Raw genomic sequence first — 26,285 nt, 5'->3', positions numbered from 1 at the left:
GCACTTCCTTCTAAACCCTCATCTTGTATTTTGGAGATTGTACTTTCCCTGATAGCAAGCTTCACACCGCACTGTTGTCTGCTATGCTCCTCCCCATGGACCTGTTCTTTGCCCCACAAGATCGTGCGTGTGTTGCCTCTTTTCTCGTCGAAATACAACTCCTCCCTCTTTTCCCTTTCCTTTTCTCTTCTTTTCACATATGGCGTCCATTCTTGGAGTCGTCCTACCCTACTCTAGTACTTAGTCATTGCTCGTCCTTTCAGAAGATCAGTACTTCCTTGCATTTTCAATATGGCAGACTGTTCTTTCCTTCTTACAAAGACTGCATTATTCGTAGGTCGCCCCTTCCTTTTCTTTGTAAGAGAAATTGTTCTTCTTCTGTGTGGACAGGACAGGACATGGACAGGGTATCGCTTCTCAGTCTTCGGACGGTAGATCCATTCGCGAGTTCTTTAGCAAGCTAGTGTAAAATACCGCTCGCAAGAACAAATAATCAGAGGAAAGCATGAGTCAAGCCAGCAAAAAACAAGCGAAATGCATGTACCAGAATATGTAAAACAGAATGTATGAAAAAGCAACAAGCGGAAAAGTCCCACTTTCAAGGAACCGCTTCAAGAGAAAAAAGAAAAAGCAAAAAGCAAAAAGGCAAACTCCCATCCATATCAATCAAAGGAGGAAGGGCAGCAGTAGCAAGCCCAGGGTATCATTTTAATTTCCTCCTTCCTTGCTCAAAAACTCCATCCCAAAAAGAAAACAAAACAAAAGCCCACACAAACACACATCCCAAAAAGCTCATCTACGAGCATCTTCCCAATCATCATTGTCATCAGCATAATCGGTATCGTCAGACTCGACTTCAAACTTGGTGCCAAGAGCAACTTGCCCCTGACGGATCAAATCTTCAATCTGACGGCTCATTTTGCGCATACTCTTGTCTGCATCGCGTTCCTGTCGTTCTTTGCGGTGGAGGAAGCGTTGGGCGTCTGGGCTAAGGGTTTCGCCGTTCGCACTGCTGGCGAGGCTGGCTCGACGGTCTGGTCCAAAGCTTGTGCGGATGGGGGAGGCTACGGGGGAGCGGTGAATGCCTACTGCGGGACGGAAAGGGGCGGTTGAGCGGGTTGATGCTGTGGAGGCGGTGGAGGTGGAGATGGAGTGGTCGGTGAAGGCTTGGCTGAAGACATCGAGACGGGATTGCGCTTGGGGAGAACCGGTGTATGAGGTTTGACGTGAGGGGCCGCGACGGGTGACTGAGCTTAGAGCGCGACGGCTACTTGCTCTTGTGGCGCCGAGATGTGTGAGATCCTCTGAGGAAGTCTTGCGGTTGGAAGGTCTAGGGGCGTCTGGGTTGGAGTCGACCATGACCCAGCCTGATTCTGTGTGTTGTCGCTTGTTTGAACGTTCAGGAGTGTTGTCTTGTTCAAAGTCGCCGAAGAAGTCGTTAGTCGGATATTGTCCAGGCAGTGGGGTTGGAGGTTGAGTGGCATGTGCGAAACCATAGCCTTGTCCGCCACCAGCGTAGAAGCCACTGAAGGCCTTTTCACGGCAGAAGTGCCACACTTTTCCTACAACACCCCCTACCAGCTTCATGGCAAATCCTCCCCAGCCTCTTGGTTCTGCTCCATCGCTGGCGCTAGCCATGCTGGTGTAGCTGACTGTCCTGCCCTTTCCATTCCTCTCTCTTGACAACAAACCGGGCATGTGTGCAACCTCTTGCTCAGGCGATAGATCAGAAGTATCCCATTTCCAGCGAAAGTCTCTTTCTCCAGCAAAGTCGTCGTGTCGCGAAGCTGCGGCTAGAGTTGGTGTGTCGAACTTGTAGTCCAGTGTGTAGAGTTCGTTCGCCAGTGGTGCTGGACTCATTGCCTGGGAGGTCCAAGCATCTCTGGATGGATAGCTCAATGGAGCCGAGGTGTTTGCCTTGTTGGAGTTTGCGCGTGATCGCTTCCTGGTTAATGCGGGTTTGTCTTGTGATGGCGTGGCTGCGAATCCCATCGTGTCGAGATGCGACATCCCTGGCGTGCGAGGTGGACGGAATATATTGCTGTGTAAACCTCCCGACTGTTGGTCCGGAAAGGGATAGCTCGAGGCTATCGAGTACGAGTATACAGTCATGTCGATAATGCACAGTCGAAAGCGTCGATGTTCAAGGGTTCAATGCGAGACTTGAGAGAGCTGCCTGGATGACCTCGAAGGCGGGGTTGCTTTCTTTTTCTTGCTCAATCTCGTCCCGTCGTTACACAATTGTCGTCCTGCATAAACACATGACTGATGTCGACTTGGATGCCATCGAATCGACATGGTCGATCATGATGATTGTTGTTGTAATATCTCGCTACACCCGTCATCGTCGCCGCTTCGAAACGCCTAGACTCTGGTTGACCTGCCAACCGTGCCGTTCATCTATATCAACTTCAAAGTTGCGGCCACTCCTGAGTCGTTGTCCTTTCTTCACCTTACCCAATCCATACAGATCGTTCACCGTCCATTCTTCCCGGACTTCACATCCATCACCCAGGCCATAGTTCGACCAAACATTTCCCTGATCTCTCTTCCTTGACACTCACATTCAGATGGTGAAGTTTGACATGTCGGTATCCTTGGATAAACCTTCAATGCGTAGCAAGTAGTCTTTATCATCACACTAATCTGCAACCTCGTTATAGACTCTGCTTCCAATGCTCAAGTCTGCTTCTGTCTCAACCCTTCCTCTGCACATGCCATGAGCACGGCACTTGCACGTCCATCCCTCAAAGCCTCATAAATGACACTAATGCGACTACCGATAGACTTACGGGGCTCTTCGACTTCGACACCTTCAGGCAATGGCTGAGTCGGGTGTTCAACCAGACCACGGTGCAACTTTACGCCCAGATCGCCACGGACGAACTGATACATGCGCTTTGCTGCATTTCCGAGGTATGTGGGAGTGGTGGTGAGATGATTCTTGAAGAGATTCTGTCTCTTGGCTTCGTACAAGTCTTGCATGCAGGTTTGTAACTTTGACGTGAGCCTAACCAGTTCGGCCGAGTCGAGGGGGATGGAGGGCGATGCCTTTGCAAAGGCGTTTATCACGTCCAAGGTGACGGCATCAGCAGTAGTCTTGCATCGTCCGTCAAGATCGGCCGTGGTTGTGGTAGGCCAGACTTTGTGAACACGCGTCGAGATGGCGTAGACGAGTTCGTCTTGAAGCCCCTGGTTGGATTGCTTGTTGGTCGAGAGGAAATCTTCAACCAATTTCTTCACCTCTGGCCCCATAGACTCGAGGAAATCATTTTGTAAGACGCGGAGATCGAGCGCCTGACACAAGACAAACAGATGAGCGGCCGACAGCATATATATAGTGTCAAGCGCTTGGAATGTGTATCGTGAGGAGATCAAGGCCAGACTGTTGATGGCTTGATTGTGCATCTCGGCAGACTGAACATGGTTTCCTACGGGATTGGCGAGGAAGCCAAGCTCCGATTGATACGAAGCCATGTTGATATCGACACCCTTGCAAGTGAATGACAATGAAGGGTCGTCAGCGGACAGATTGGCTGGTAGTCCACCATTAAGCATCGGATTGATGATCTCTGTTGCCTGGGAGAAGAGCATCTTGCCCAATCTCTCCAAACAGAGACGAGCTCTGTCCATAGTAGATGTCACAACGGCCGCTTGGAAGTTACCACCATGAAGGACATGATCTGACTCGACATCGATGAGGGGATTGTCTGTTGTTGAGTTGAGCTCCGTTGTGATCTGTGAGGTAGCGTGAAGGAGGTCTTCAATCTGTGGGCCGAGCCATTGCGACGAAGTTCTCAGAGCGTACCGGTCTTGGTACAATCCTGTCATCTTTGTATCTTTGGGTGAACCCACACACTTTGCCAGTTGCGACCCTTGGAGGAATGAGAAGATATTGGCAGCACTCTCAATTTGACCAGGATGAGGACGCATGTTTGCGATCTGGGGCCAGAACGACTCTGCGGACCCTTGCAAGGCCTCAACGCCCATTGCGGTAAGCACTTGCGATAGAAGCACGACGTCCTGAGATTGGTGTAAAGCAAGAGATGCCGTTGCAGCAGAGAAAGCGGTTCCGTTCAGCAGGCCAAGACCCTCCTTGGGTCCAAGAACAACCGGCTCCATGCCAGCATCCTCTAGTGCTTCCGATGCGAGCATCACTTTGCCGTCTGAGAGTCTGACGTAAATGTCGGGAGATCCTTCGATGGCTCCGGCAATATATGAGAGGGGACTCAAGTCTCCACTAGCCGAGATACTGCCTCTCAAAGGAACGACAGGGATAATGTTCTTGTTGAGCAGCTTCAAGATTGCCTGTCCCACAGAGATTCTCACGCCGGAATGTCCTCGAATGATGGAGTTACATCTGGTTAGCATGCTAGCTCTGACCCAAGAAGTAGGCATAGAGTTCGTGCTGAATGCCATGTCAATGTCTCGTGAGCGCACAGGGTCTTGCATCGATTTTGCATCCTGAGGACGGCCAATGTCATGGCTTGTTAGGACACCGGTATTTTGATGTTGAACCAATGCTCTCTGAAGGTCCTCCAAGTTGTCAGTTCTTGTGTCAGCACTTCCTCCAAACCCAGTAGAGACACCTAATGGACATTATTAGCATCCATTCAAGGAGGACGCCGGCGGTTGCATAAAGTACCGTAGACGAGATGTCCAGAGTCGAGGTGTGTTCTGAGCATGCCAACACTGTCATCGATACGTTTGCGTGTCTCATCGTCGGTCGACAGGAGTGCAGGTGTGCCATATCTGGATGATGATTTAGTTGGATGGATGTATCAGAATGAGCACAAGATGGACCCACTTTGCTACAGCGACGACTCCGGCAATGTCAAGTGAACTCCCGTCAATGATGCATTCATCACCCTGGAGGAACTCTTGAATGTTGTTCCACGCAGTCAGACCAGAGTTGATGAAGGGTCGTGACTGAGTGGTCGAGACGCCATGCTTTGGCGATGGTTCTCTGGTGTATGGCGGTGTCTGCTGCACATGCGATGCCATGTTTACTTTGGGAGATGGAAAGGATCTTTAGTCTTGGGTCTAGGGTGTGAACAATCTTTTTAAGAACTCACGATGACTTGGCAAACGCGATGCTGTTTGCTGCACGTGTCGTTAGCTCTTACCTCAATGTTGAGCGCAGTTTACATTTTGCTCTGTTGAGGTCGACGGTGGAGATGTGAGACGTCAGTCCGTAAGCTGTATCTAGGTCCTCCAGATGTTGCATAGACCGAGTTTGGTAACTAAGGCTCACAATTACCCTCCACAAAAACAAGCCTGGCGATCTTTTACGGAAACAGCAATCGGACTGTTGTTATAGATGACGTCTGAAAGCGCTTTGGCAGTAGCAAGCACGCGGCAGCCACCTTGTAGCCTCACAACCGATTCCCAAAACTCGGTGTGCACTGAATAGGACGGTGCAGGGCTCCTTGGCATTTCGATATGAGGACGCTGTACAAAGGTTGTTGATGACAGCAGGAGACTAAGCGTGAAGTCCGAGATCCGATCAAGTCATTATTCCGTAAGAAAGCATGATGGTCACAGCCTCAGAACTTTGAGAGCGTTTTGGTGCGAATTGTCGAACCAAAGGAAACTGAGGCACAAGCCAGGCAGTTTGTGTGCTCGTGTCCTGCGTCGACATATGCGACCGGCCGCAAGCTGTTTGACACAGAGGCGAGACACGTATTGATCCGATCTTGTTAGAGCATCTCATTCCCTTGATCTTCGATGTCATCATCAACGCATGTGTAGGATACTCATAGTGCATGGTACCAAGTAGTCCGGAATTTTGATACCAAGTGCTTGTTGGAGCAGCGCACGGACTATTGCGGACTTGAGTGCGGACAACCCTCCAAGGACTCTATGCTTGACTACACCCTTACATACAAACATACCTGTTCAGGATTTTACCGATTGTCTTGCCTGAGCACTGTGACAAGCAGTGATTGCGGTTTTGGAGTAAGTGACCTTGCGCATTTCTGATTCTCAACCTTCCATCTATCCAGCCTCCGCAGATTTTTCTGGGGAAAGAAAAAAACGAAAAATGGTTAAGGGAAGACATCAGGCTTGAGAAAGCAGGATATGTGGGACAGAAAGAGATCTGTGTGAAACATATCACCAAGCCTCTCGATAGGTTGATGCGAGGTTTCCCATGCTTCGAGGACGCCCAACACTTGACCCGACACCAAGTGCAAAATCACAACGAGATGAACCACCGAAATTCAGTCATACTAACACATCAGGACAGACAAATATAACAAGAGACAAACGAAAACCCAGTCTCGAACGGCCAACTCGTACAAAGTTCTCAACATGCCTCCTCAGTCGGCACAGCGAAACTACTTCGTCACCCCCTGGCGCAGCCATGCCGACCTCCTAAACGTCCGCCACGGCCTCTACAGCCCATCAACACCCGCAGAACAAAGTCACGCTATCGCCACAGTAGCAGCCTGGAAGCACAGAGGAAATGTGCCTCACGCTGTGGAAAGCACCGCCCTGCTCATGGACGCCATGCTCCTACACTCCCAATTCTCATCCTCCAGCGCACAGCAAACAACAGTATCCCAGGACTGGCCCACCGCAGGAACCGCTTCATCTTTTGCACTGAGAGCCGCTTACACGACCGCATTGTCTAGATTTGTCACTGGATTTGCGGATCTGGGTAGGCATAGAAACGGGCCTGGACAGAGTATGTTTGATGTTGCGAGGTCGATAGGCTTGCCTCCCCATTTCGTCGAGTTGCGTCATGAAGTCGCGCATGAGGATTTGCCCGGTCTGGCGAGACTTGTGCGCAGTGCTCGTGAAGCTGTCAACTGGCTTTGGGGCGTGTATTGGGCAAAACTGCCTCAGGATGCTTGGGAGGCTGAAGCTGGTGAAGAGGCTGCTGCGCAGGTTGACCTGGAGTCTTTGGCTGCCGTCAGACAAGAAGCTACAGAGTATCTCAAGAAGTTCAGATCGCGCAGGGTGACGGCTTTGAAGAGCAAGGCCAAGGCCAAGGATACGGCCACCTTGTTGCTTGAGACACAACAACAATGTCAAAACCTCTGTTGTGGCGAGGACGAAGCGGCAAAATGGACTCAGGTGGCTTCAATCTTGATCGACGATGGATTGATTGTACCTTCTCTGAAACAGTATGTGTGGCATGGGTAAAACTTTTGATTTTTGGTTGGCTAATCTATTTCTGCAGGACAAGAGGACCTCTTGCTGATTCGGCGCTGCAAGGCGCTTACTTGATCTGGGACGAACTCCTAATCATGCTTGCATCTGGATCTTCACAATTCACCGAGGCATTCTTCGAACGAGCCATTGCCCACAACGCAAAGCTGACAACAACAAACGAGGACCGAGACAGAGCTGACCCGACCAAATGGGCCATGTACCGCTGGATCATGCATGTGCTAGACTCGGACGCTTGGCTAGAGATGCGTGGTGAGAGTCCCATACTCTACGAAACTCTTGCGCTGAGAGAGTGCGTACTGCATCCGAACACCCAATGGAGCCACGAATTGGCCGAGGAGATCCTCGAGGATGCCGAGATGGATGTCCAAACTACTTGGAAAAGTTTGATAAAGGCAAGCGCGCTGCCGGATGGCCATAGCATTGATGTTGAGGAAGAAGCATCGAAGGAGACGAAGAAGACGAAGAAGACGGATGATGTGAAGATGGAAGATGTGCCTTCGGAGCAGGGATGGCGACGAGAGACGGGAGCGTGGGAGTGTGTGCCGATTGGGACCGTGTCAGGATAAGATAGACACACCCAGAGAGTACCTGTTAGCAGAGCTCCCAAGGAAGGGCCAATCATAATGTATATGCTCCAGAATGGATTTGTTGACATGTAATACCCCATCACTGAAGCCTTGGGGTATAACCTCAGCGCCTTCATGCGTAGGTGCTACAGACGAGAAGGTTGGTCCAAAATCAACCACCTCCAGCCTTGAGTGCTTCTTCTCTTTCGACCACTTCGGGCTTGAACTTGACGAGGAAGATGGTCTTGGACGGCCAAAGCTCGTCATTTTCAGCCCAATGGGCCGTTACGCCGTCTGTCGAGAAGCCAGCAGCATCACAGATGCCCTCGATGATGCCACCAACAAAGGCAGCGCAGTTGAGTTGGCTCATCTCCTTGGGAATACTGATGTATGTGTTGACAAGGGGGTCATTGTCGATAATCATGTAGTCATTGTTGTTGCCAGTGCTGGCCTCGAGGGCGTCGGCGGGGCGGCCAAACAACGAGCGCCATAGAGTGGTATGTATGAATTGCAGGAGATCGAGCAAGCGGGTCGGTCGAGATGCAGTGCGGGGCGGCATGCGGAAGAGGAGGAGATCGAGCAGTTTGACGCCGATGGGGTATGCCGATTCGGCCAGCCTGGCTTCAAGGTCCGAGACTGAGGGTGCGCGAGCTTGGTGATAGGCAATCAACGTGTTGAACAGGTGTGCAAAAGATGCCAGGCTCAGCTCAGAGGTACGCGCGCGGTTCAGGTTGCGGTCGTAGATGGTCTTGCGATTGCTGGCATAGCGCAGTGGTGTGTAGGCTGCCGGCGGAGGCAGCGCAGTGTACGAGCTCGTCCTGGCAGTAGCAGCAGTATTGGGCACTGCATTATTGGACTGCGGAGGCTGCAGCGGCGGCTGTTGTTGCTGTTGCTGGTGCGCTTGCTGCTGAGTAGCCATGGCGGGCAATATTGTGTACGGAGATGGTAACGATGTTATTAGCTGTCAGACGACCGCCTGATCACTTTGACGCACGCCGCTGGTCTGGATCTTCTCCACAGCTTCTCGCGTGCACAACACAAGCAACCTTCTTCCAATAAGATTAGGGATCCTTCTATCGATAAATCGGCTGCTGCTCCAAATCAAACTATGAGCTGTTCCTAACGCTCTTCCTCGCGAGCGGTTCGTATTTCCCAATCGGTTAAATCCGTACGAGTGCTTACGCGGCGAGCGGCCAACTCGTTAGAGAACATCTGTACTATGTACCGATGCTGATGTGCAAAACTCAATGCAAACATCATGTATTAGCATATCTACGAGCACCCATCGTCAAGCAGAGGCAAGAAACGACTTGAAACAGCTTTTTCCGTCGAGGAATTCCAAAAATCGAGAGCACAAACGGTCTCTGAGCTGACGCACATGTCTCTCATGCTTCTTTTTACGTTCCTTACCAGCTGAGAGCCGCGTCTCATAGCCCGCTTCCGTATAGTCTTGGCGTGGCACTTTCACATGTCAAGCCCGGTCGTAGGCGTTTCCACGGGCAGAGTCAATTCATCGAAGATGCCGCATGCAGTTGTAATGCAGTCACTTGTCTCTCTTCCCATGTCCATCCCTTCGTGCTTCTCCGATTTTCCTTCGGCTCTCCAACCAACCGTCTCGCAGTATAACCCACTGTCCACCCCTTTCATCTTGTCTTCACCGGCTTGCACATGCTTCCGACTGTCGGCAGTGGAGCGGGAACGTCATTCTGGCTAATATAGTACACTTTCACATGTCAGGCCTGCCAACGTCAGCCAACACGCCTAGTAGTACTCGCTGAATCGCTACTCCATCATTGTCTTATTTTCCTGTTTGTTTCTTCTCTTCCTCTCCAGTCACCTTCTTTTTATCTGGTCGCTGGACTCGTCGTGTCCTTTGCTCCATCATCCTTGTGCGAAGACGACCAGCCACCGGATAACATTCTGCCAAGGATCCTTCTTCCGACAAAAAAGCAAACATGGGTCGGCTACAACCAACAGTCGTTGTTACTCCTCAGGCCAATAGACGATCAGACAGGGCCAAGAGAGCAAAGGAGACTGTCAACAAAGTAATTCCGGACCTTCTCAAATCGAGTCCGAGAGCGAGACATGGCATCCACAACGCCGTCCTTACGAGCGATCCCAAACCGGAAAAAGATATCAAGTCGTCGACATCAAACTTGACAATCAGACTCTGCAACACTGATTCCCTTACTGCGGCACGTCGATTGACCCATTCATCCCGTCGACAATCTGCAGCGGCTGCATTGACGACCTCCAAGCAAGCAACCAGATCAACAAATGTTTGCATCCTTAATATGGCTTCTCCTCTTCGCCCTGGTGGTGGATTCCTGGACGGTGCCACTAGTTCCGAGGAATTCTTGTGTATGCGTACCACATTGTATGCTTCGCTCTGGGATGACTTTTACCGACTACCCGAACTTGGCGGAATAGTAACTCCGGATGTACTGGTACACAGAGACAGCACTCCTGAGGCAGAAGATTTGCCAAAACGTGAAAGATTCTTTGTCGACATTATCAGCGCGGCCATGATTCGATTCCCTGAGACCAACAGCGCACGTCTCGCCGAGAAGGAAGAGGCCGATGGTAGTTGCTCATGCGGTGTCAGCTACTGCGACCGTGACCGCGAACTTGTGACACATAAGATGCGTGGCGTGCTTCGCATGGCGCAAGCTCGTGGAGCTGAAAAGCTTATCCTTGGAGCGTGGGGTTGCGGCGCTTATGGTAACCCTGTGCGTGAGGTCGCAAAAATCTGGAAGCGTGTCATACTCGGTACTACCAGAAAGGCGGAGTCATGGCCAGGTATCAAGGAGATTGTTTTCGCCATTACCGACCGCGGTCAATTGAAGGAATTTGAGAAATGCTTCGGAGACGTCTTGGCCAAGGAGTCTGTATCGCCACCTCCGGAGGTTGCACAAGATGCACGCTCGACCGGCACACAAAGTCCTACCTCTGAGCTCATATCAGAGCTTGTTTCGAAGATTCAAGAGACGGAGCTACAGCTTGACCAGATATCAAACCCTCGTAGCAAGGCTCGTCTCCGCGAAGTGCTAGCCAACCTCAACAAGCAGCTATCACAAGCAGGATCAGGGCCAGAGGAAGACGAGATGCCCCCAGACCCGATTGGCGAGGAAGTAGAAGACGCTTCATACCCCGACGCTGCAGGCGGTTTCGAGGGCGAAGAAGGCGGCTACTACAATTTCGACAGTAGCGACATTGCATCTTCCGGCTCAGTATCACCATCGACATCAGATATCTACGAGTTCCGGGTTCCTGGAACCAGTGTACCAAACAAGAGTGTCGAGTCTCATATGACAGACGACTTCGAGCATGTTGGATTTGATACTGAAAGTGGATGGTTCTCCGGGTCCATCAATGGTCTGTCGTCACTCCTAGCAAAACAAAGACGAGGAGGATCTGGCACAAGTCCCGTGCTCAGAGGTGAGGGCGGCTTGGACGATGTTGAGCCACTGGGGTTTGGTAGTGGACTAAGCGATTATTTGCAACGCTATTCTGAGCAGGGAAGTTATTGATTTATGACTGGCTGAGGTTCGGGGACATCAGGAGGCGTTTTTGACGGCATTTTATTGAGCGATGAAACATTTGGGTATTGGGAGTCCAGGGGCAGGAATCCGCATATGAGATGTCGAGGACATGGCAATGTTCTTCGTACTTCCGGCATTTAGCGTTATGAAACGCATCAATCTTCTCTTGAACCAAGTGTGGTCCGTTCGTAATGTGAACTCCGAGGGTGAGACTATGCCAATGTAAGGGCTAAAAAAGCAAGTAAGGAATTCGAGTAATACTAATCCGTTGAAAAACTTCTCTTGCCTTCAATCCCTGTCGGTCATCAGGTCGAATGATGCGTGAAGCGTGAAATATGCAAGAAACTTAAGCCACCAACGCCTCGCTAATGTACAGATATGATGTGGTTATTGAAACTGCTAGATCAAAGCCAACTCAGGGTCAGGTAACCACAAGACAACGTCCTGGCCAGCACTGGCAAGACTGTTGTATCTGGGGTTTACACCAACGACTGTGGACGTTCTAGGACCAGGCAGATCGGTCATGGGGTTCATGGTGCCATCAGAGCGCTTGTCAGCAAGCAAATCCCAAACCAGCATGCCACCCTTAGATGAGGCAGAGACGACATAGCGACCATCCGAGGTGAAGCATGCATCGCCCTGGAGGGAGGATTGAGTATGGCGCAGAGGGCTATCACTCTGGCCGAGCTGTGAAGGAAACGGTGGAGGACCCTGTGCACGGTACAGGTAAGCCTTCAAGCCACCCTCGAAGGCATCAAGAACATAGTGGCCTGAGCCATTGGTGCCAACGAGGATGTACTGGCCATTGTTGCTGAACTCCAGAGTGGTCCAGCCTTGTCCCTGGGCTTGGCCGTAGTGGCTAAAGCGACGCTCAATGTCGTGCATATCGAAGGTTGCAAAGGGAGGTTTGTCAAAATTGCGAACGTCGTAGAGCACAATAGTCTGTGTGGCCGGAGAGGCTATGGCGATGACGGTAGCTGAAGGATCATACGCGCTCAGAACGGCCCCGTGCAGGTTGAGGCTGCCTTGAGGGGTGGATGAACGCAGATCCCACAACTTGACTGTGTGGTCCAGCGAGGCTGAGAGGAAGGTGTCATTGCTGGGACAGAGCTGGAGAGAGGTGACCTTGTCTGTGTGGCCCTTGAAGTAGCGGATGTATGTGTTGTCGTGGGCGGAGAGATAGCGAATATCGTGGTTGAGCTTGGTCGAGGCATAGATGACGGAGTGTGAATGGTGAGTGAAACGTGCTAGTGCAGCGCCGTGCTTTTGCGACTTGAGCTCCTTCGCATGGGCGCCTGCCTTTGTGTTGTAGATGTGCAGAGTGTCGTCGGTACGTGCGAGGAGGAGGAGTTCGCCTGTGGAATCGAAGTCGAGCGATGTGTAGTGCAGGTTGGGAGCTTTGAAGAGCTGGGTTGCGTCAGTGGTTGAGGGTTGGGAAAGGCTGCATGAGCGCGTGAGGGGGCTCTCACCCTCGTCGGGCGATACGTCGCGATAACGTCGCTGACCTTGGCCATCGCAGGCGCTCCGTTCTCTGCTCCCATATTACCGATTGGTGCAATGCTTGGGAAGAACTGGAGAGTGAATGTGAGAGATGGTTGCGATGCGAATGGCGCTTAAGGCTGCTGGCTCAATCTCAAAAGTTCGGCTTCCCCAGATTTCCAAAAGGGAAGTCGCGAGTCGCGACAGGGACCGAAAGACGTCACAGTTCCTTCCTTCTGGCGCTGACCAGCACCCGCCGACTTCGGACTTTGCTTCGAGTCTCTCTTTCACTTGTCTAACTGCTTGTATTTTTCCGCCTAACTATTGTTGTAATTGCATCTTGTCTGTCTCCTCTCATTTACACTTGTCTATACACCCCTTCTTGGTTATTTGACAAGCAGCCATGTCCACCGGCATTGGGTAATTCACCCACACTTTCCCCTCCACTCCGGGTAACGCGACTGACGCAACCTGACCAGTTCTTTTGTTGCCGGTGGTATTGCAGCATGCGGCGCCGTCACAGTAACTCACAGCTTCGAGACTGTCAAGGTACGGTTGCAGCTTCAGGGTGAGCTACAAGCCAGAAAGGATGCTCCCAAGATGTACAGAGGTGTGCTTCACGGCATGTCAGTCATCTTCAAAAACGAGGGTATCAGGGGCCTATTGCGTGGTCTGAACTGCGCCTACGTCTACCAGATGATGCTCAATGGCTGCCGTCTCGGTTTCTACGAGCCCATTCGCACACATACCAACTCGCTACTCCTCAATCGCGACTTCTCGCACGCTCACGATCCGAAAGCCACCGCAATGCAGAACCTCCCCGTCAACATCTTCTCGGGTGCTTCGTCTGGAATCATTGGCGCTGCCCTCGGCTCCCCTCTGTTCCTTGTCAAGACTCGTCTCCAGAGCTACAGTCCTTCGTTACCAGTCGGCGCACAACATCAGTACAAGAGCGCGGCCGATGGCTTCTCTCAGATCTATCGCGCTGAGGGTATCAAGGGTCTTTACCGTGGCGTTGTCCCAGCCATGGTCCGTACGGGTTTCGGATCTAGTGTTCAACTTCCCACATATTTCTTCGCCAAGCGCAACCTCGTAAAACACCTTGGAATGGAGGAGAGTCCTGCTCTGCATCTCATGTCTTCGGCCTGCTCTGGATTTGTTGTTTGCTGTGTCATGCACCCTCCGGACACCGTCATGGGCCGCATGTACAACCAGACTGGCAACCTCTACTCTAGCGCGTTTGACTGCTTGTTCCGCACAATCAAGACGGAAGGCCCGCTGGCTGTTTACAAGGGCTTCTTTGCTCATTTGGCTAGAATTTTGCCGCATACCGTACGTGAACCACTTGTATCTTAGACAGACTTCAGCTAATCCCTTTACAGATCCTGACACTCAGTTTGGCCGAGCAAACCAACAAGCTCATGCGAAGATTCGAAGATCGCGTCCTTCCTAGCAGACAAAAGGCATAAGAGTGAACACTGGTAGCAGACAACTTCCGAAGCTCTCGAGCTCTCTTTCAACTGTATATGTTCGATTCTCAAAGCTCTGCGAGAGCATACCTACAAATGATCAGACAGCCTACATCAGGTCAGGGAGGCCGTGAAAAGCAGACACACACTCGACTCCGACATCATACTCCGGTCAAGCAGTTTCGAACGAGATCTACTACACATCGATCTGAAAAGAACCTGATGTACAGTTGCACACAAGATGATGACTGCTGGAAGAGCAGATGATCAAAGTGGATGCACGAGCAGAGACGTCTTGCAGACCGGCCATTGTAAGACTCGGTACCTCGAATCATGAGGCATGAGGCATGTGGCATTCGGTATATGGTCTCAGCATGAGAAGCTATAATGACGAGGGCTCTTAGCAGACGGCTCGACTGATCTCAAAAGCAATGTGCATTTGAATAATAACCAAAAGCATTTCTCGACTTGACGAAAATCTAGCCCGTATCCTTTGTTCATTTCATAAGGTCCCACAAGTGTGCTTTACTCGTGTTGTTGGAGAGAGACATTCATTTTCATATAAGCTATATACATCTCATGCAAAGAGAGCATCAAGCCATCAATCAGGCTTCGCCTTGTTATCGGCCCAACTGGGTTCGATATTCCTACACACCGACACATAATCCTCCCATTGCTGCTGATCGGCAACCAAATCCGGATTCGTCCAAAACATGGTCCACTGTGTATCCTGCAAATGCCACGTTCCCCTCGATCGCTCAAAGTACCACTTGTTCACCGGATTATTGGAGCGGGACCGCCAGCACACGCCATTGGGGAAGCAACTGCGCACCATGGCTTGGAAAACTATATCCGCGACTCCAGAGCTTCCTTGCGAGCGTTGGAGGACGGCGAATTTGTCGAGATAGGGGACTAGGCGTGTGGGATCTGAGGGGTCGGAGGGGTTGGCGGTGCGTGGTTCTTCCCAAGTCAGGATTGCGCCGCCTTCGTATTCGCCGGCGATGATCACGCCGGCGACACGGTTCTTGATGCGGTTGAGGTAATGCTGGGCATCGAGGGGCCGGCGGAAGGAGTCCTCGATCAGAGCGACTAGGCGGGGGAAATTGATGTCTGGGTGGTTGTCTAGGGCAATTGTTGGTTGGCCGGGTTGAGGAGGTGTCCAGGGTGTTTTGCGGAGGTCGGGGACGATCATTAGAGGCATGCCACGCTTTATGAGGGTAGAGCGGGTTGCGTTTTCGGAAGAGATGGAAGGGATTATGCCGTTGGCTGAGAGACGGGCGGCAGGTAGGGAGGATGAAATCATGGGTTTGTTGGTGAGAAGATTGTGGATCAGAGGGTTCTTTTGTCGTCGAGTGGTGATTCCGATGCCTGGATCCTTTCGGGAGTGATGTGAAGAAATGGCTGCTTCTTCGGGAGATATGAGCAAGGCTGATGAAGCAGGAGGAAGCAAAGCCAAACAGTCTCGGACAAGACTGAGAGTGTCTAAATAGTGAGGACTCATGCCACAAGACTGGATCTCATTGCGAATGCCGTCAAACTCCTGCTCGAGATTAACGAAGACGTGGGCCTTGTCCTGTCGAGTCTCTGTGGGGAGGCCACCAAGAGGATCGAGCATGATGATCCTATCTACCGAGGTGTCCTCGAGGGGCTCATCTGCTACGCCAGGAACAGCAGCCAAACCAGACAAGGAGCGTGTCAGGGCCAGCATGACACCACTGACCGACACCTTCTGTACCTTGCAAGTCGTGTCATAAGCTATGGCAGGGATGACAGGGATAGCACTTCGCTTCAATGGTTCTGTGATGAGCTTGGGTATGCCGAGTTCCACAGCACCTAAGACCTTGGGACGCGAGGCAGGCATTGGCTCCTGGCTAGTGACATTGAGGGCAGAATCGACATAACGAGCACCCTCATTGTTGTGACGCTCCAATGCAGCAACGACTCTAGCTCCCTGGCGTCGATATGTATCCTTGTATGACTCATTCCTCTGGACTACCTCGTCCTCGCAGTTGAGTACCAGGACGATTTGCATGTCGAGTCGGACCAGCTGAGCCATGGTCAGAGCAATGCCGTCGAGTGTTTCATCGTCGATAAGATGAGGAGCTCTCAGACAGACCAAGGCGATATGAACCTCTCCAGCGCCTCGTTGAACCTGAGGATCTTGCTCGACGTGTTGTGAGAAGGTCGGCGTAGCAGCGGCAGCTCGAGTAGGGAGGTATAGCTGACCAAGGTTGACACCTGAGCTTTTGAGCTGCCATTGTTGCTTGGATTCTTTGACATCGTGTATGACGAGAGGCTTTGTGGGTTTCTTGTCGGATGTGGGCTTGAAGCGGGCCAGGTATTGTTTGGCGTCTCTGCGTGTCGCACTTGCATTGAGCACGTCGAAGAAGAAGTCCTGCTGTCGTTAGAGAAGGAACGAAGGGAACACGGAAACAAGACTTACTCTATGAGCTAGCTTGTCCCTCTTGTCTCCATTGCCGTGGCTGTTGTTATTGTTTCCATGATTGGCACGATTGGCAGCGACCGAGCTAAAATCACGGTGCAAACACTTCAAGGCTTCAGGGCGCACTTTGCTTCGAAGTGTCGGGAGACATGCTGTCGACATTGTTCATGGCCTGTCGACCGAGCTCCAGAGTTGTCCGACAAGATTGAAGAGGGACAGTCATCGCAATTCCAAGGCACGGCGGAAATAAAAAGACTCATGCGCATACACCAGCTGCCCTTATCTTATCGCCCTTCTCCACACCGCTGTCGGCCACTTTTCTGTACCTCTCCAAATCGATCTCAGGCATTTCCATTTCTAATATCTCGCTTCCTGACACGATTCCTGTTGATGAAAAGACTTTGAGGCCACATGCCAGATCAACATCTACGCCTTTGATTTCCAGCTCATGTATGACTTGAATCCATGTGATTGCTACTCGCATGCCGAGGATATGCGATTTACACCAACCCGCTGCCCCGCGACCTTAGAACCTAACTCCGGTGCCGCCAAGACGTCATAGAAGCTCATACAACGTGGAACAAGTGCTTCTCTTCGCCTCGGTCTTGTAAGCGGGAGAGACCGGCATCATGTCCTGTAGAGCTCGGTATAAACATCTCAGTTCCTCTACGAAACATCTTGCGTTCCAATACATTCCCTGAACACGTCCATACATCTCACAATGGCTCCTCAAATCGCATGGATTGGCCTCGGCAACATGGGCCGCGTAAGTTGACATGGACATTGGCAATGATGAATTCATGTTGACAAGTAGTCACAGGGCATGGTCAAGAACTTGGTTGAGAAAGGCAATCTCTCAAACCCAATCATCCTCTTCAACCGTACCACTTCTCGTGCTGAACAACTTGCATCCAGTCTTGGATCCGGCAAGGCCAAGGTCGTCTCGAGCATTGAAGAAGCAGTCAATGCTTCAGACATCATCTTTACTTGTGTTGGCGACGACAAGGCAATCGAAGAAACCATCAACTCTGCTCTCAAGGGCAATGCAAAGGGCAAGCTATTCGTAGACTGCTCCACCGTCCACCCCGACACTACAGACAAGCTCGCAAAGACTATCAATGACCAAGGAGCCGAGTTTGTCGCATGCCCTGTATTCGGTGCTCCCGCAATGGCAGACGCAGGTCAGCTTGTATGCGTACTTGCTGGTCCTGCCGAAGCTGTCGACAAGGTCAAGCCATACACAACTGGAGTCATGGGCCGTGCAAACATCGACTATTCTGGTGAGCCCCATGGTTCTGCCACTCGTCTGAAGATCATCGGAAACACATTCATCCTCAACATGGTCGAAACTCTCTCAGAAGGCCACACTCTTGCTGAGAAGTCAGGTCTTGGATCCGACAGACTGCATCAATTTATTGAGACCATGTTCCCCGGTCCTTATACTGCGTACAGCAACCGTCTCCGCCAGGGCGATTACTACAAGCGTGAGGAGCCGCTCTTCGCTGTTGATCTCGCAAGAAAGGATGCCGGTCATGCTCTGGCACTTGCCAAGACTCACGGTGTTCGTATGAAGGACGTCGAGGTCGCCGATCAGCATCTTGCACAGGTGCAAAAGCACATGGGTACCAAGGGTGATATCGCTGGAATCTATGGAGCTGTCAGACAAGAGGCAGACCTCAAATTTGAGAACTAGATTGCCAAGTCCTGCAGATGTAGCCATTGCAGCGGCAATGTATCAATGTATGCAGCAGATAATAGCTCTCATGAACAGACGACTTATGCACCAGAATCAAGACATTCGACAATGGATACGGAATTCGACATCCGCATTTATGCAGGACTTTTGTTTGACAATCAAGCTGTTGTTCAGATACTCTATGTGAATTTGTTGGAGATATCTCTGGGCTTTTTTCTTTCTTCATCGTAGTCGAGTCGTTTAAGCCCTCTTGCCGTTGATGGCCTTGAGGGTGACATCGAAGATGAGAGTGGCCCCGCCGGGGATGGCGCCGGGGAAGCCACGTGCACCGTAACCGTAGTCGCTGGTCAATTGGTCAATCAAAGTCGTCTGGCTGAGGAGAGTTGAAAAGACTTACTGGGTGATGATCAGGGTAGACTTCTCGCCGAGAGACATGCCCTCTTGTTCGCTGGTACCGACAATACCCTCGTCCCAGCCTGTTGTTCGTTAGTGCTGAAGTGAAGGGCTGGCAAAGAGGCATGATGGACTCACCCTTGATGACTCTGCCGGTACCAATGGGGACGTCAAAGTCGCCACGGCCGACCGAGGAGTCGAATCTAGTTTTGGTCAGCTTGTGAAGCTATAAGGTAGGAGCAGATGGTAGACTCACTGCTTGCCCTTGGACTTGCCGTCGGCCTCAGCCAACCAGCCGGTGTACTCCATGGTGACATTGTCGCCGTTCTTGGGGTAGTCGGACTTGTTGCCCTCCTGGATAAGTTGCTTGGTGACACCCATGTTGATTGAAGTTGAATGGAATGAGCTTCTGAGGAATTGAGGAGTCTGTCTTGGTCTGATGGAAGAGAGAAGGGAAGTGGGAAGACGAGCAGGCATTGTATTGGTCTGTGAAAGTCCGAGGGGCAGACTCGAGCTTCGGCGGGGCCCTTACGCAGCAGCTTCACATTGCGCTTGGCCGATTTGCCTTTCTGGGGAGCTATCTTTGCCTTTTCTGACCTCACCGTCTCTTAAACCTCACTAAAGGATCGGCCGCAGCACCCTTGCGTGCTCACTTTCTGAGCTGCCATAGGACTGCTGCACATTTAGACAAGACAAACTTGCATCTCAACAAGGAATGCATGAAGCAAGGAGTGTCTTGTTTTGTACCCTCATTCTGTACCACCTCAGACCACGTGTCGATGGCGTCAGTGTCTAGGTACCGAAGATTCATCAGCCTCGGCCACCAAGGTGTCTACAAACGTGAAGTTTCATCATCGATTTCGTGATTCATCACAAGACATCTGCTTGGTACAGACCGAGAAACCCAGTGAGACAGCTGCGCGACGACTTATTAATTAAAACAGTCATACCTTGGTAGTCCTCCGTCAGGCTTTCCAATCACAACCATGACGAATACGACAACACCCACCCTCTACTTTGGCTACGGCAGCAACCTATGGCAGCACCAAATGAACTTGCGATGTCCCACGTCGGAGTATCTCGGTGTCGCTCGTCTCGACAACTACCGCTGGATGATCAACGACCGCGGATATGCCAACGTCGTCCAAGTCGATCCATCTCCTTCCGCCGAACCCTCCTACGCCAACGTCGTCTATGGCCTCGTCTACTCCTTACAACCCTCGGATGAAGAAGAGCTAGATATCAACGAGGGAGTGCCATTTGCCTACACCAAAGAAGACTTACAAGTCTCGTTCTGGCCCAAGGAGAAGAAGGACGAACCCGTCGACACACACAAGACTCCCAAGAAGCAGGACATGTTGGTCTACATTGATCGCGAACGCGTCATCGACAGCAAGCCAAAGCACGAATACATATATCGCATGAACATGGGCATAAGCGATGCGCTCAAGGAAGGTGTACCCAAAGACTATGTTCAGGAGGTTATGCGCAACTTTATCCCACCCGAGCATGATGATGAGCTCCACGATCAAGCTCTACAGCAAGCTCTAGCTTTCAAGGATGAGAGGTGATGTACCATGCTCTGTTGCAAACAGGCACTTTCTTCAAAGTCCAAGGACGAGCAACTCGCGTACTGGCTATCGTCCCCCAATACTACAATCACTTCAAGATACATCTAGAAAAGCACTAGACAAAATACAATAATCACATTCTTTTTGAGCATACATCCATTCCTCCATGATCCTTCCCATCATTTCTCAGTGAACATTGCCAGTGATAATTCCCAAATTCCCACCTTTCTACAATCACATGTCCCTATGCTTCAAGCTCCTCAATCTCATCATCGTAGAGCAAGAGCCACCAGTACGCGTAAACATCTGCACCATCGTCGCCATAACCAGATCCGATCGGATCGCCAGCAAGGGCTTATCCCAGTCCATCGCCAAAACACCATCATGCTTACCAAGCCCCTAGAACACATCTCGCACACGCAATCTCACAAAACCCAAAAGAATCAAACCCGTCCGTCTATCCAAAATCCCAGACCAAGAATTAGGTCGTCTCGTCTTCCCATACCCAAAGTGGACCCTCTTCCATCCAGCACATGCTTCCTCCCTTCTTTCCAACGGGCCGCCGTTGAAAAAGACTAAACCACATAAGTTTAACAACCGAGTTTAACCAAAAACTTGCACTACACACACGAGTCAATCATATACGGGGTCTTGAGACATGTCAATTTCGCTTCCCTTTCGGACGTGGGTTCATCTGGTTCGGTTCGGAGGTGGGGGATGAAAAACGTGGAAGGGCCTGAAACCAAAAACGGCAGCTGTCGATGTGGTTGTGGTTCGGTTAGATGTTTTCAAGTGTACCGACCTATTTTTGCTAGTTATGATGGAGGGAGGGTATGCTGACTTCGATGCTTCGATTGACAGTCGAGGAATGTACCTGAGCTCTACATCGGGCTCGGTGGGTTGTGGTAGATGGCATAGACGGGCGTGAAGGCTTTGATATTGGGTTTCAAAGTGCTTCTGAAAATGGTAGTTACTACACTGATAGTACTGTTGATGTGAGTCGACACTTTGGAGTCTTGGATAGCTGGCATTGACGTGTGCTGGTTTGTTCTGAGGCAGTGGATAGAACAGACAACACAATTGGATATGGAACGCCGCATCAGATAGCCGACCCTATGTGAAGTTAGAGCAGCAACAAGTTTTGAGGTGCGACCAAATCATGAGGAGAGCACTTCTAGAAGTACGAAGCGTGAAGCTTCACATAATATCTTCAAGATTATGGATAGGAGCGATTTAATCAGCGTCGACAATAGTTGAGTGACTCAAAACTGCACATGTGAATAATTACAATAACTAAATCCAACCTGAGGACAAGACAAATATCTCAGTCAGACTAGAGAGGGAGAGTCAAGAGGATCAAGTAGACGTCAGGGTCGCCAGCTTAACAAGTGAGACTTGCCATCCGACATGCGGAGAAAAAAAAAAGATCGATTGGAATCATGATCTATTGAGATTTGCACGAAATAGAAAGGCAGGAAATGCGGGCATGAGCGCAATGTCGTTCCCTCCAAATCAATTCGCAGCTTTGAATGGTGCTTTGTTAACAACCGCTGGAAAGCAAAGTTTCTGCCCCAAGATTGTTCAAATTTGGAATGACAAGGCTGCACGGAGCTTTTCAATAAAGTTTTCCAGCTGCTAGAAGCAGCGCACTTCGAATGGGTTGATCCTGGTATGGTGATCCTAGCCGGGCATCCGCTTTGCTTGAGCAGGAGGCGCTGATGCGGGGAGCGCGGTGAGTTCAGTGAGATATACGGACTGCAGACTTACATGGAGTGTTAGCAGACCATGAAGTTGTAGAGCTGTTCAAAGTGATGTGATTTGTCCATGTACGTAGGATGCTGAATACTTCTTGATTGCAAGCACTTCTCTAAAGAATAGGATCAGACGTACCAGAGGTGTCAAGCCAAGATTGTGGATGCGCGAATTGTGAGCATAAGTTGTTGTGTACGAGCAGAATTATCGTGAGGCCTGACAAAAGTTCTAAATACCATTTCAAGGCAAAGTTGCAGAAGTGACACTCACGTCAGGTATGGCTTTCTCAGTCACCAGAAGTCGTTTCTCCAGATCTTCCAGCTTCTTGATAGTGACTTGTTGGTGCAAGTGAAGTTGCTCTCTATGCTCTTGCTTGAGGACCTTAAACTCCTTGTCAAGTTCTTCATGCCAGGGGTACAAGACGGCAGTCTGGAAGCCCAGAGCTGAGATGGCGACGGTGAAATTGAGGTATGGGAGCCACATACGGGCAGTAGGGCCGAGAACCATATTGTGATGAGTGGAGGGGAATGAGAGAGAGAATGGAAAGGCTGCGTGATGAGGATGAAAGAAACGAGAGTATGGATGGAAGAAGGTATTGAAGGGAAACAAAAGGAGATGAGGGAAAAGTCGGTAGGTAAGAAGGTTAACAGCGAAGGAAACAGAAGGAAACAGGCCGAGGTGAGTCAAGGAAGGAGTCGGAGAGAAGTAGAGAAATCGGATCACGCGACACGAAGAGGATTGATTGATGTGTCTCGCTCGGTCCAAGGCCGGTGTGGTTCGGAGCAGGACCAGAGACTTGGTATGAAAACATTTGGACAACATGAGCAAGACACACGGCACCTACTGGGATACACACAAGCCAACCACGAAGCAACATGGCTGTACACGCTGGAGAATAATTGATGTGACAGAGGAAAGAAGCACCGGAAGTACCTGAGTGGTTTCCGAGCCAGGCCAGGGTCCGGAAGGCGCCGCCACGCGTCACAAACGATGAGGGGGGCCGAGACTCATTAACGCTTGACTGACCTGACCACATGAACATTTCGACCAAGTAGAAGGGGCGGCATATTGCTATCCTCCTGTTGACGCCCGTAATCGAAATGCTTCCAGCGAGCGACTATCTCGAACAGTCAACATGACGTCGGTCTTCTCATCCATCGTCCTGCCCAAAGGCGGCCGTTTCTTGCGCAAACCCGACTTTCTCAAACCTCGCCCATCCGATGAATCCTTGTCGACAGAGTCCAAGAGACCTTTGGATCCGGATGAATTACTGAATGCTGTTGCGGAAGAGGAGGGGGCAGATCTCAGGGACTTGAATACTGCACTAGGAGCTTTGGTAGACATCTTTCCCGATGTACAGCCTGACGTCTTTCGCGAGATGCTATTGAGTCTGAGTGATGAGAGTAGACTGGAGGTTGTGACGGAACACATTTTGAGGAACGGTGCCCAATATATCCAAGGACGCTACAGGAAGAAGCCAAAAGACGACAAGGATACCCCGGCTCGCCACGATGCGCTTCCCAAGGACGAGACGTTTCGGAGTGAGAAGTATAAGCGTGCCGTCAAGGACACTCTATACCTCGAGTTCAAGAGCTTGAGCCATTCTTCCATTCGAGCTGTGCTGGCTGAACACAACTATTCCTATGCTCTTGCCCATCCGACTCTGCAACATCTAGCTTCTAAATCCTGGAGGGCCACCATCACCACATTCTTTGCCAGGAAACGTCCTGCAACTTCCGATCCCGACTCGCACCCTCATGTTGAATGGTTACCTAACACCGCCGAGCCTCTCAATCTCCTCCCCTATCTCAAGCGGACAGGTTGTTCAGAGTTGGATCAAGAGTTGTACCGCATGTACATTGCACCCGTGCTTGCACGCCAGAAGCAAGAACGACTGGATAGTGATGAAGCTATGGCAAACGAGATGAACGAGGCTGAAGCCGAAGAAGCAGATGCCCTGTTTGACTGCGAGTGTTGCTTCACTGCCTACCCTTTCGAGCGAATATCCACATGCGACTCACATGCTGGCCATTTCATCTGTTTCCGATGCATAAAGCATGCCGCCAACGAAGCCTTGTATGGTCAAGGATGGGCAAGGAATATCGACTTGACCAAATCTTCAATGAGATGTCTGGCTCCATCAGTTCCTGAATGTCAAGGATGCATTGCTCCCGAACTGGTCCGAAGGGCTTTGTGTACAGAAAGAGATGGCGCTATGAATTGGCAAAAACTTCAAGAGCGTGCGACCTCGGAGATTCTGATCAAGAGTCAGATGCCTCTACTGAGATGCCACTCCTGCCCATATGCCGAACTTGATGAGCCGATCAGTCTGAGATTCAGAGACCCAATGACTTTGACCGGAATCCTCGTGCACATGCCACTAGATCCGCTCAAGTCTTTGATCGCGTTGCTATTCATCTTTGTTTATCCGCTGGTATGGGTTTTGCTATACCCCTTCCTACTTTTTGTCGCCATAATCGACAAGCCAACATATGCCCGCATCCAAGCATCCCGGACTCGCACAATCCGTAGAAGAAGAGGTCTGCGGTTCACCTGCCAATCCACGACATGCGGCAAAAGCTCGTGTACCAATTGTGGAAGTCCGTGGTCAGATCCTCACGCTTGTAACGAAGCATCTCTACAATCTTTGCGACAAGCCATCGAAGCTGCAACGACGAGCAGCATCAAGCGGACTTGTCCAAAGTGCAATCTCAGCTTTGTCAAGTCTAGTGGCTGTAACAAGCTTGTATGCAATTGCGGATATACCATGTGCTACGTTTGCCGACAAGAGATTGGAAGAGAAGGATATGGTCACTTCTGCCAGCACTTCAGAGAGCTAGGAGGCCGGTGTTCAGAGTGTGATCGCTGCGATCTCTACATTGTTGAAGATGAAGAGGGCACGATCCGAAGAGCCGCAGTTCAGGCTGAAAAGGATTGGCTGGAGCGAGAGGGAAAGAGTAAAGATACGGATGACAAGCTTGGAGCCGTGGTCAATGATGTTCTTGCTAATACGACTGGAGGGAAAAGGTATGATTATGATGCATGGTTGGATTTTTTCATGTCGATTATTTTGGAGTAAAGGTCATGAACGGCGTTAGGATCTGGAAGATACCCCTATTATATCATGGCTCCCGGATATCGATACTCAGATATCATTTTCTTTTCTTCATATTAAGCTTCAGAAGCGAAGAATTTGTGCTTCTTCAACTGTTCCAAAGACACAGACTTGGTAGATGATGTGTCAAACGAGTTATCGGTCTTTGGCGTGAAGTAGTGGATTTCTTCGATGCCGGTGTTCTCGACGAATGACAGTACCTTGGAAAAGTTGAGGCCTACCTGACTGGTAGCGTGGCTGTCGTCAGAAAGGGCAAAGCGTCCTCCTTTCTTGACAAATTCCTTTGAATGGTCAGTAAGGGCCAAGGAGGAGAGCTTCTGTACAACATACCTTGCAGATTTCAGCCTTGGGATACGGCTCAGACATGCCCTTGCGAATGGCACTAGAATTGAGTTCGAGGATGCCACCATAGCTTGCAACAAAGTCAAGATTTCTGACAATCTTCTCCCACACTGCAGGCATGGTGGTCCAATTACGCTCAGGGTCATCGCTCTTTAGTCTGATGAGATCAAAGTGACCGACAAGAGGAGGAGTCAGTGCCTTGAGCATGTCGTATTGTTCATCGAAAAATGCAGCAAAGACGTCTTCGTCAGATCCACCAGCGATTGTTCTGGCCTCATAATACATGTCATGATCAAAGTCGATAGGTTTTGTAAGCGTATGGTGGATACTGCCAACAAAGAAATCAAAGTTGTAGCGGCTGAGCAAATCTTTGATGATGGTATGGCTTGAAGGGCGGATCCACTCGCCTTCAAAACCGATCAATAGTGTGATCTGTGAAGCGTACTTTTCGCGCAGACGCAAGGCTTCGGGATAGTAGGCATCGAATATTTCGACGAGCTTTTGGGCATCCACTTCTTCAGGATAGAGATCAGCGGTATCTCTGGGGATGTGCTCGGTCAGAGCAAAGGTATCCATTTTGAGGGAGATGGCCTGCTGGACCATTTCCTCGAGAGTACATGTTGCGTGAGCACAGAACTGGCCCGAGTGAGAGTGGTGAGAATGCGGCATGTTGATAATGAGATGAACGATGGAAGCTTAAAAATGGTAGAGATGTCAGATGATGATTGGAGGGGAGCG

At 50.6% G+C, this 26,285-nt stretch overlaps 14 protein-coding genes across 14 annotated transcripts; 6 read left to right on the top strand and 8 right to left on the bottom strand.

Annotated features, from left to right (window-relative positions):
- Window positions 1-792: 792 nt before the first annotated feature.
- M438DRAFT_358787 (uncharacterized protein) lies at window positions 793-2,112 on the bottom strand (the record flags this gene model as incomplete). The annotated part of the gene is made up of 1 exon (XM_029907288.1): window positions 793-2,112. The coding sequence occupies one exon, from the start codon at window positions 2,110-2,112 to the stop codon at window positions 793-795; it is 1,320 nt and encodes a 439-aa protein (XP_029756803.1).
- Window positions 2,113-2,679: 567 nt separating this feature from the next.
- M438DRAFT_281368 (phenylalanine ammonia-lyase) lies at window positions 2,680-5,004 on the bottom strand (the record flags this gene model as incomplete). The annotated part of the gene is made up of 3 exons (XM_029901233.1): window positions 2,680-4,589; window positions 4,646-4,752; window positions 4,808-5,004. 3 exons carry the CDS (start codon window positions 5,002-5,004, stop codon window positions 2,680-2,682), a joined length of 2,214 nt encoding a protein of 737 aa, XP_029756802.1.
- Window positions 5,005-5,873: 869 nt separating this feature from the next.
- On the top strand, window positions 5,874-7,968 carry M438DRAFT_348835 (Las1-domain-containing protein). Its single transcript, XM_029906244.1, has 3 exons — window positions 5,874-5,958; window positions 6,248-7,130; window positions 7,187-7,968. Exons 2-3 carry the CDS (start codon window positions 6,313-6,315, stop codon window positions 7,743-7,745), a joined length of 1,377 nt encoding a protein of 458 aa, XP_029756801.1. The 5' UTR covers window positions 5,874-5,958; window positions 6,248-6,312; the 3' UTR covers window positions 7,746-7,968.
- M438DRAFT_368620 (trafficking protein particle complex subunit 5) lies at window positions 7,918-8,742 on the bottom strand (the record flags this gene model as incomplete). The annotated part of the gene is made up of 1 exon (XM_029908055.1): window positions 7,918-8,742. The coding sequence occupies exon 1, from the start codon at window positions 8,662-8,664 to the stop codon at window positions 7,918-7,920; it is 747 nt and encodes a 248-aa protein (XP_029756800.1). The 5' UTR covers window positions 8,665-8,742.
- Window positions 8,743-9,700: 958 nt separating this feature from the next.
- On the top strand, window positions 9,701-10,615 carry M438DRAFT_247796 (uncharacterized protein; the record flags this gene model as incomplete). The annotated part of the gene is made up of 2 exons (XM_029899607.1): window positions 9,701-9,965; window positions 10,008-10,615. Coding segments are annotated over 2 exons (873 nt in total), but the record flags the coding sequence as incomplete, so codon positions are not given.
- Window positions 10,616-11,686: 1,071 nt separating this feature from the next.
- Window positions 11,687-12,828, bottom strand: M438DRAFT_338867 (WD repeat-containing protein-like protein; the record flags this gene model as incomplete). Its single annotated transcript, XM_029904160.1, has 2 exons — window positions 11,687-12,694; window positions 12,757-12,828. The coding sequence occupies 2 exons, from the start codon at window positions 12,826-12,828 to the stop codon at window positions 11,687-11,689; spliced, it is 1,080 nt and encodes a 359-aa protein (XP_029756798.1).
- A 341-nt stretch (window positions 12,829-13,169) lies between these two features.
- On the top strand, window positions 13,170-14,661 carry M438DRAFT_399851 (mitochondrial carrier; the record flags this gene model as incomplete). The annotated part of the gene is made up of 3 exons (XM_029909438.1): window positions 13,170-13,186; window positions 13,246-14,098; window positions 14,149-14,661. The coding sequence occupies 3 exons, from the start codon at window positions 13,170-13,172 to the stop codon at window positions 14,233-14,235; spliced, it is 957 nt and encodes a 318-aa protein (XP_029756797.1). The 3' UTR covers window positions 14,236-14,661.
- A 101-nt stretch (window positions 14,662-14,762) lies between these two features.
- On the bottom strand, window positions 14,763-16,910 carry M438DRAFT_368616 (N-acetylglutamate synthase). The gene is made up of 2 exons (XM_029908054.1): window positions 16,679-16,910; window positions 14,763-16,630 (listed from the first exon to the last, which is right to left on the bottom strand). The coding sequence occupies exons 1-2, from the start codon at window positions 16,838-16,840 to the stop codon at window positions 14,837-14,839; spliced, it is 1,956 nt and encodes a 651-aa protein (XP_029756796.1). The 5' UTR covers window positions 16,841-16,910; the 3' UTR covers window positions 14,763-14,836.
- A 489-nt stretch (window positions 16,911-17,399) lies between these two features.
- M438DRAFT_281472 (uncharacterized protein) lies at window positions 17,400-18,371 on the top strand (the record flags this gene model as incomplete). Its single annotated transcript, XM_029901239.1, has 2 exons — window positions 17,400-17,444; window positions 17,499-18,371. The coding sequence occupies 2 exons, from the start codon at window positions 17,400-17,402 to the stop codon at window positions 18,369-18,371; spliced, it is 918 nt and encodes a 305-aa protein (XP_029756795.1).
- Window positions 18,372-18,614: 243 nt separating this feature from the next.
- M438DRAFT_281554 (FKBP-type peptidyl-prolyl isomeras-like protein) lies at window positions 18,615-19,148 on the bottom strand (the record flags this gene model as incomplete). Its single annotated transcript, XM_029901250.1, has 4 exons — window positions 18,615-18,717; window positions 18,772-18,850; window positions 18,906-18,970; window positions 19,024-19,148. The coding sequence occupies 4 exons, from the start codon at window positions 19,146-19,148 to the stop codon at window positions 18,615-18,617; spliced, it is 372 nt and encodes a 123-aa protein (XP_029756794.1).
- Window positions 19,149-19,410: 262 nt separating this feature from the next.
- Window positions 19,411-20,488, top strand: M438DRAFT_348827 (uncharacterized protein). The gene has a single exon (XM_029906243.1). It carries the CDS (start codon window positions 19,754-19,756, stop codon window positions 20,336-20,338), a length of 585 nt encoding a protein of 194 aa, XP_029756793.1. The 5' UTR covers window positions 19,411-19,753; the 3' UTR covers window positions 20,339-20,488.
- Window positions 20,489-22,330: 1,842 nt separating this feature from the next.
- M438DRAFT_281624 (uncharacterized protein) lies at window positions 22,331-22,597 on the bottom strand (the record flags this gene model as incomplete). Its single annotated transcript, XM_029901255.1, has 1 exon — window positions 22,331-22,597. One exon carries the CDS (start codon window positions 22,595-22,597, stop codon window positions 22,331-22,333), a length of 267 nt encoding a protein of 88 aa, XP_029756792.1.
- Window positions 22,598-22,943: 346 nt separating this feature from the next.
- Window positions 22,944-25,652, top strand: M438DRAFT_348825 (uncharacterized protein). Its single transcript, XM_029906242.1, has 2 exons — window positions 22,944-25,486; window positions 25,536-25,652. The coding sequence occupies exon 1, from the start codon at window positions 23,226-23,228 to the stop codon at window positions 25,167-25,169; it is 1,944 nt and encodes a 647-aa protein (XP_029756791.1). The 5' UTR covers window positions 22,944-23,225; the 3' UTR covers window positions 25,170-25,486; window positions 25,536-25,652.
- On the bottom strand, window positions 25,364-26,216 carry M438DRAFT_241864 (histidinol phosphatase; the record flags this gene model as incomplete). The annotated part of the gene is made up of 2 exons (XM_029899549.1): window positions 25,364-25,486; window positions 25,536-26,216. Coding segments are annotated over 2 exons (804 nt in total), but the record flags the coding sequence as incomplete, so codon positions are not given.
- Between the last annotated feature and the right edge of the window lie 69 nt (window positions 26,217-26,285).

Source organism: Aureobasidium pullulans, assembly GCF_000721785.1.
Source record: "Aureobasidium pullulans EXF-150 unplaced genomic scaffold scaffold_24, whole genome shotgun sequence".
Lineage (NCBI taxonomy): Eukaryota > Fungi > Ascomycota > Dothideomycetes > Dothideales > Saccotheciaceae > Aureobasidium > Aureobasidium pullulans.
This window is presented reverse-complemented; position numbering and strand designations above follow the sequence as displayed.

Bases quoted from the DNA above. Each gene is read 5' to 3' on its own strand.
- M438DRAFT_348835 (XM_029906244.1), top strand. From the start codon at position 6,313: ATGCCTCCTCAGTCGGCACAGCGAAACTACTTCGTCACCCCCTGGCGC. The intron at 7,131-7,186 runs GTATGTGTGGCA...CTATTTCTGCAG, and splicing joins ATTGTACCTTCTCTGAAACA to GACAAGAGGACCTCTTGCTG.
- M438DRAFT_368616 (XM_029908054.1), bottom strand. From the start codon at position 16,840: ATGTCGACAGCATGTCTCCCGACACTTCGAAGCAAAGTGCGCCCTGAA. The intron at 16,631-16,678 runs GTAAGTCTTGTT...TAACGACAGCAG, and splicing joins GGGACAAGCTAGCTCATAGA to GACTTCTTCTTCGACGTGCT.
- M438DRAFT_348827 (XM_029906243.1), top strand. From the start codon at position 19,754: ATGACGAATACGACAACACCCACCCTCTACTTTGGCTACGGCAGCAAC.
- M438DRAFT_348825 (XM_029906242.1), top strand. From the start codon at position 23,226: ATGACGTCGGTCTTCTCATCCATCGTCCTGCCCAAAGGCGGCCGTTTC.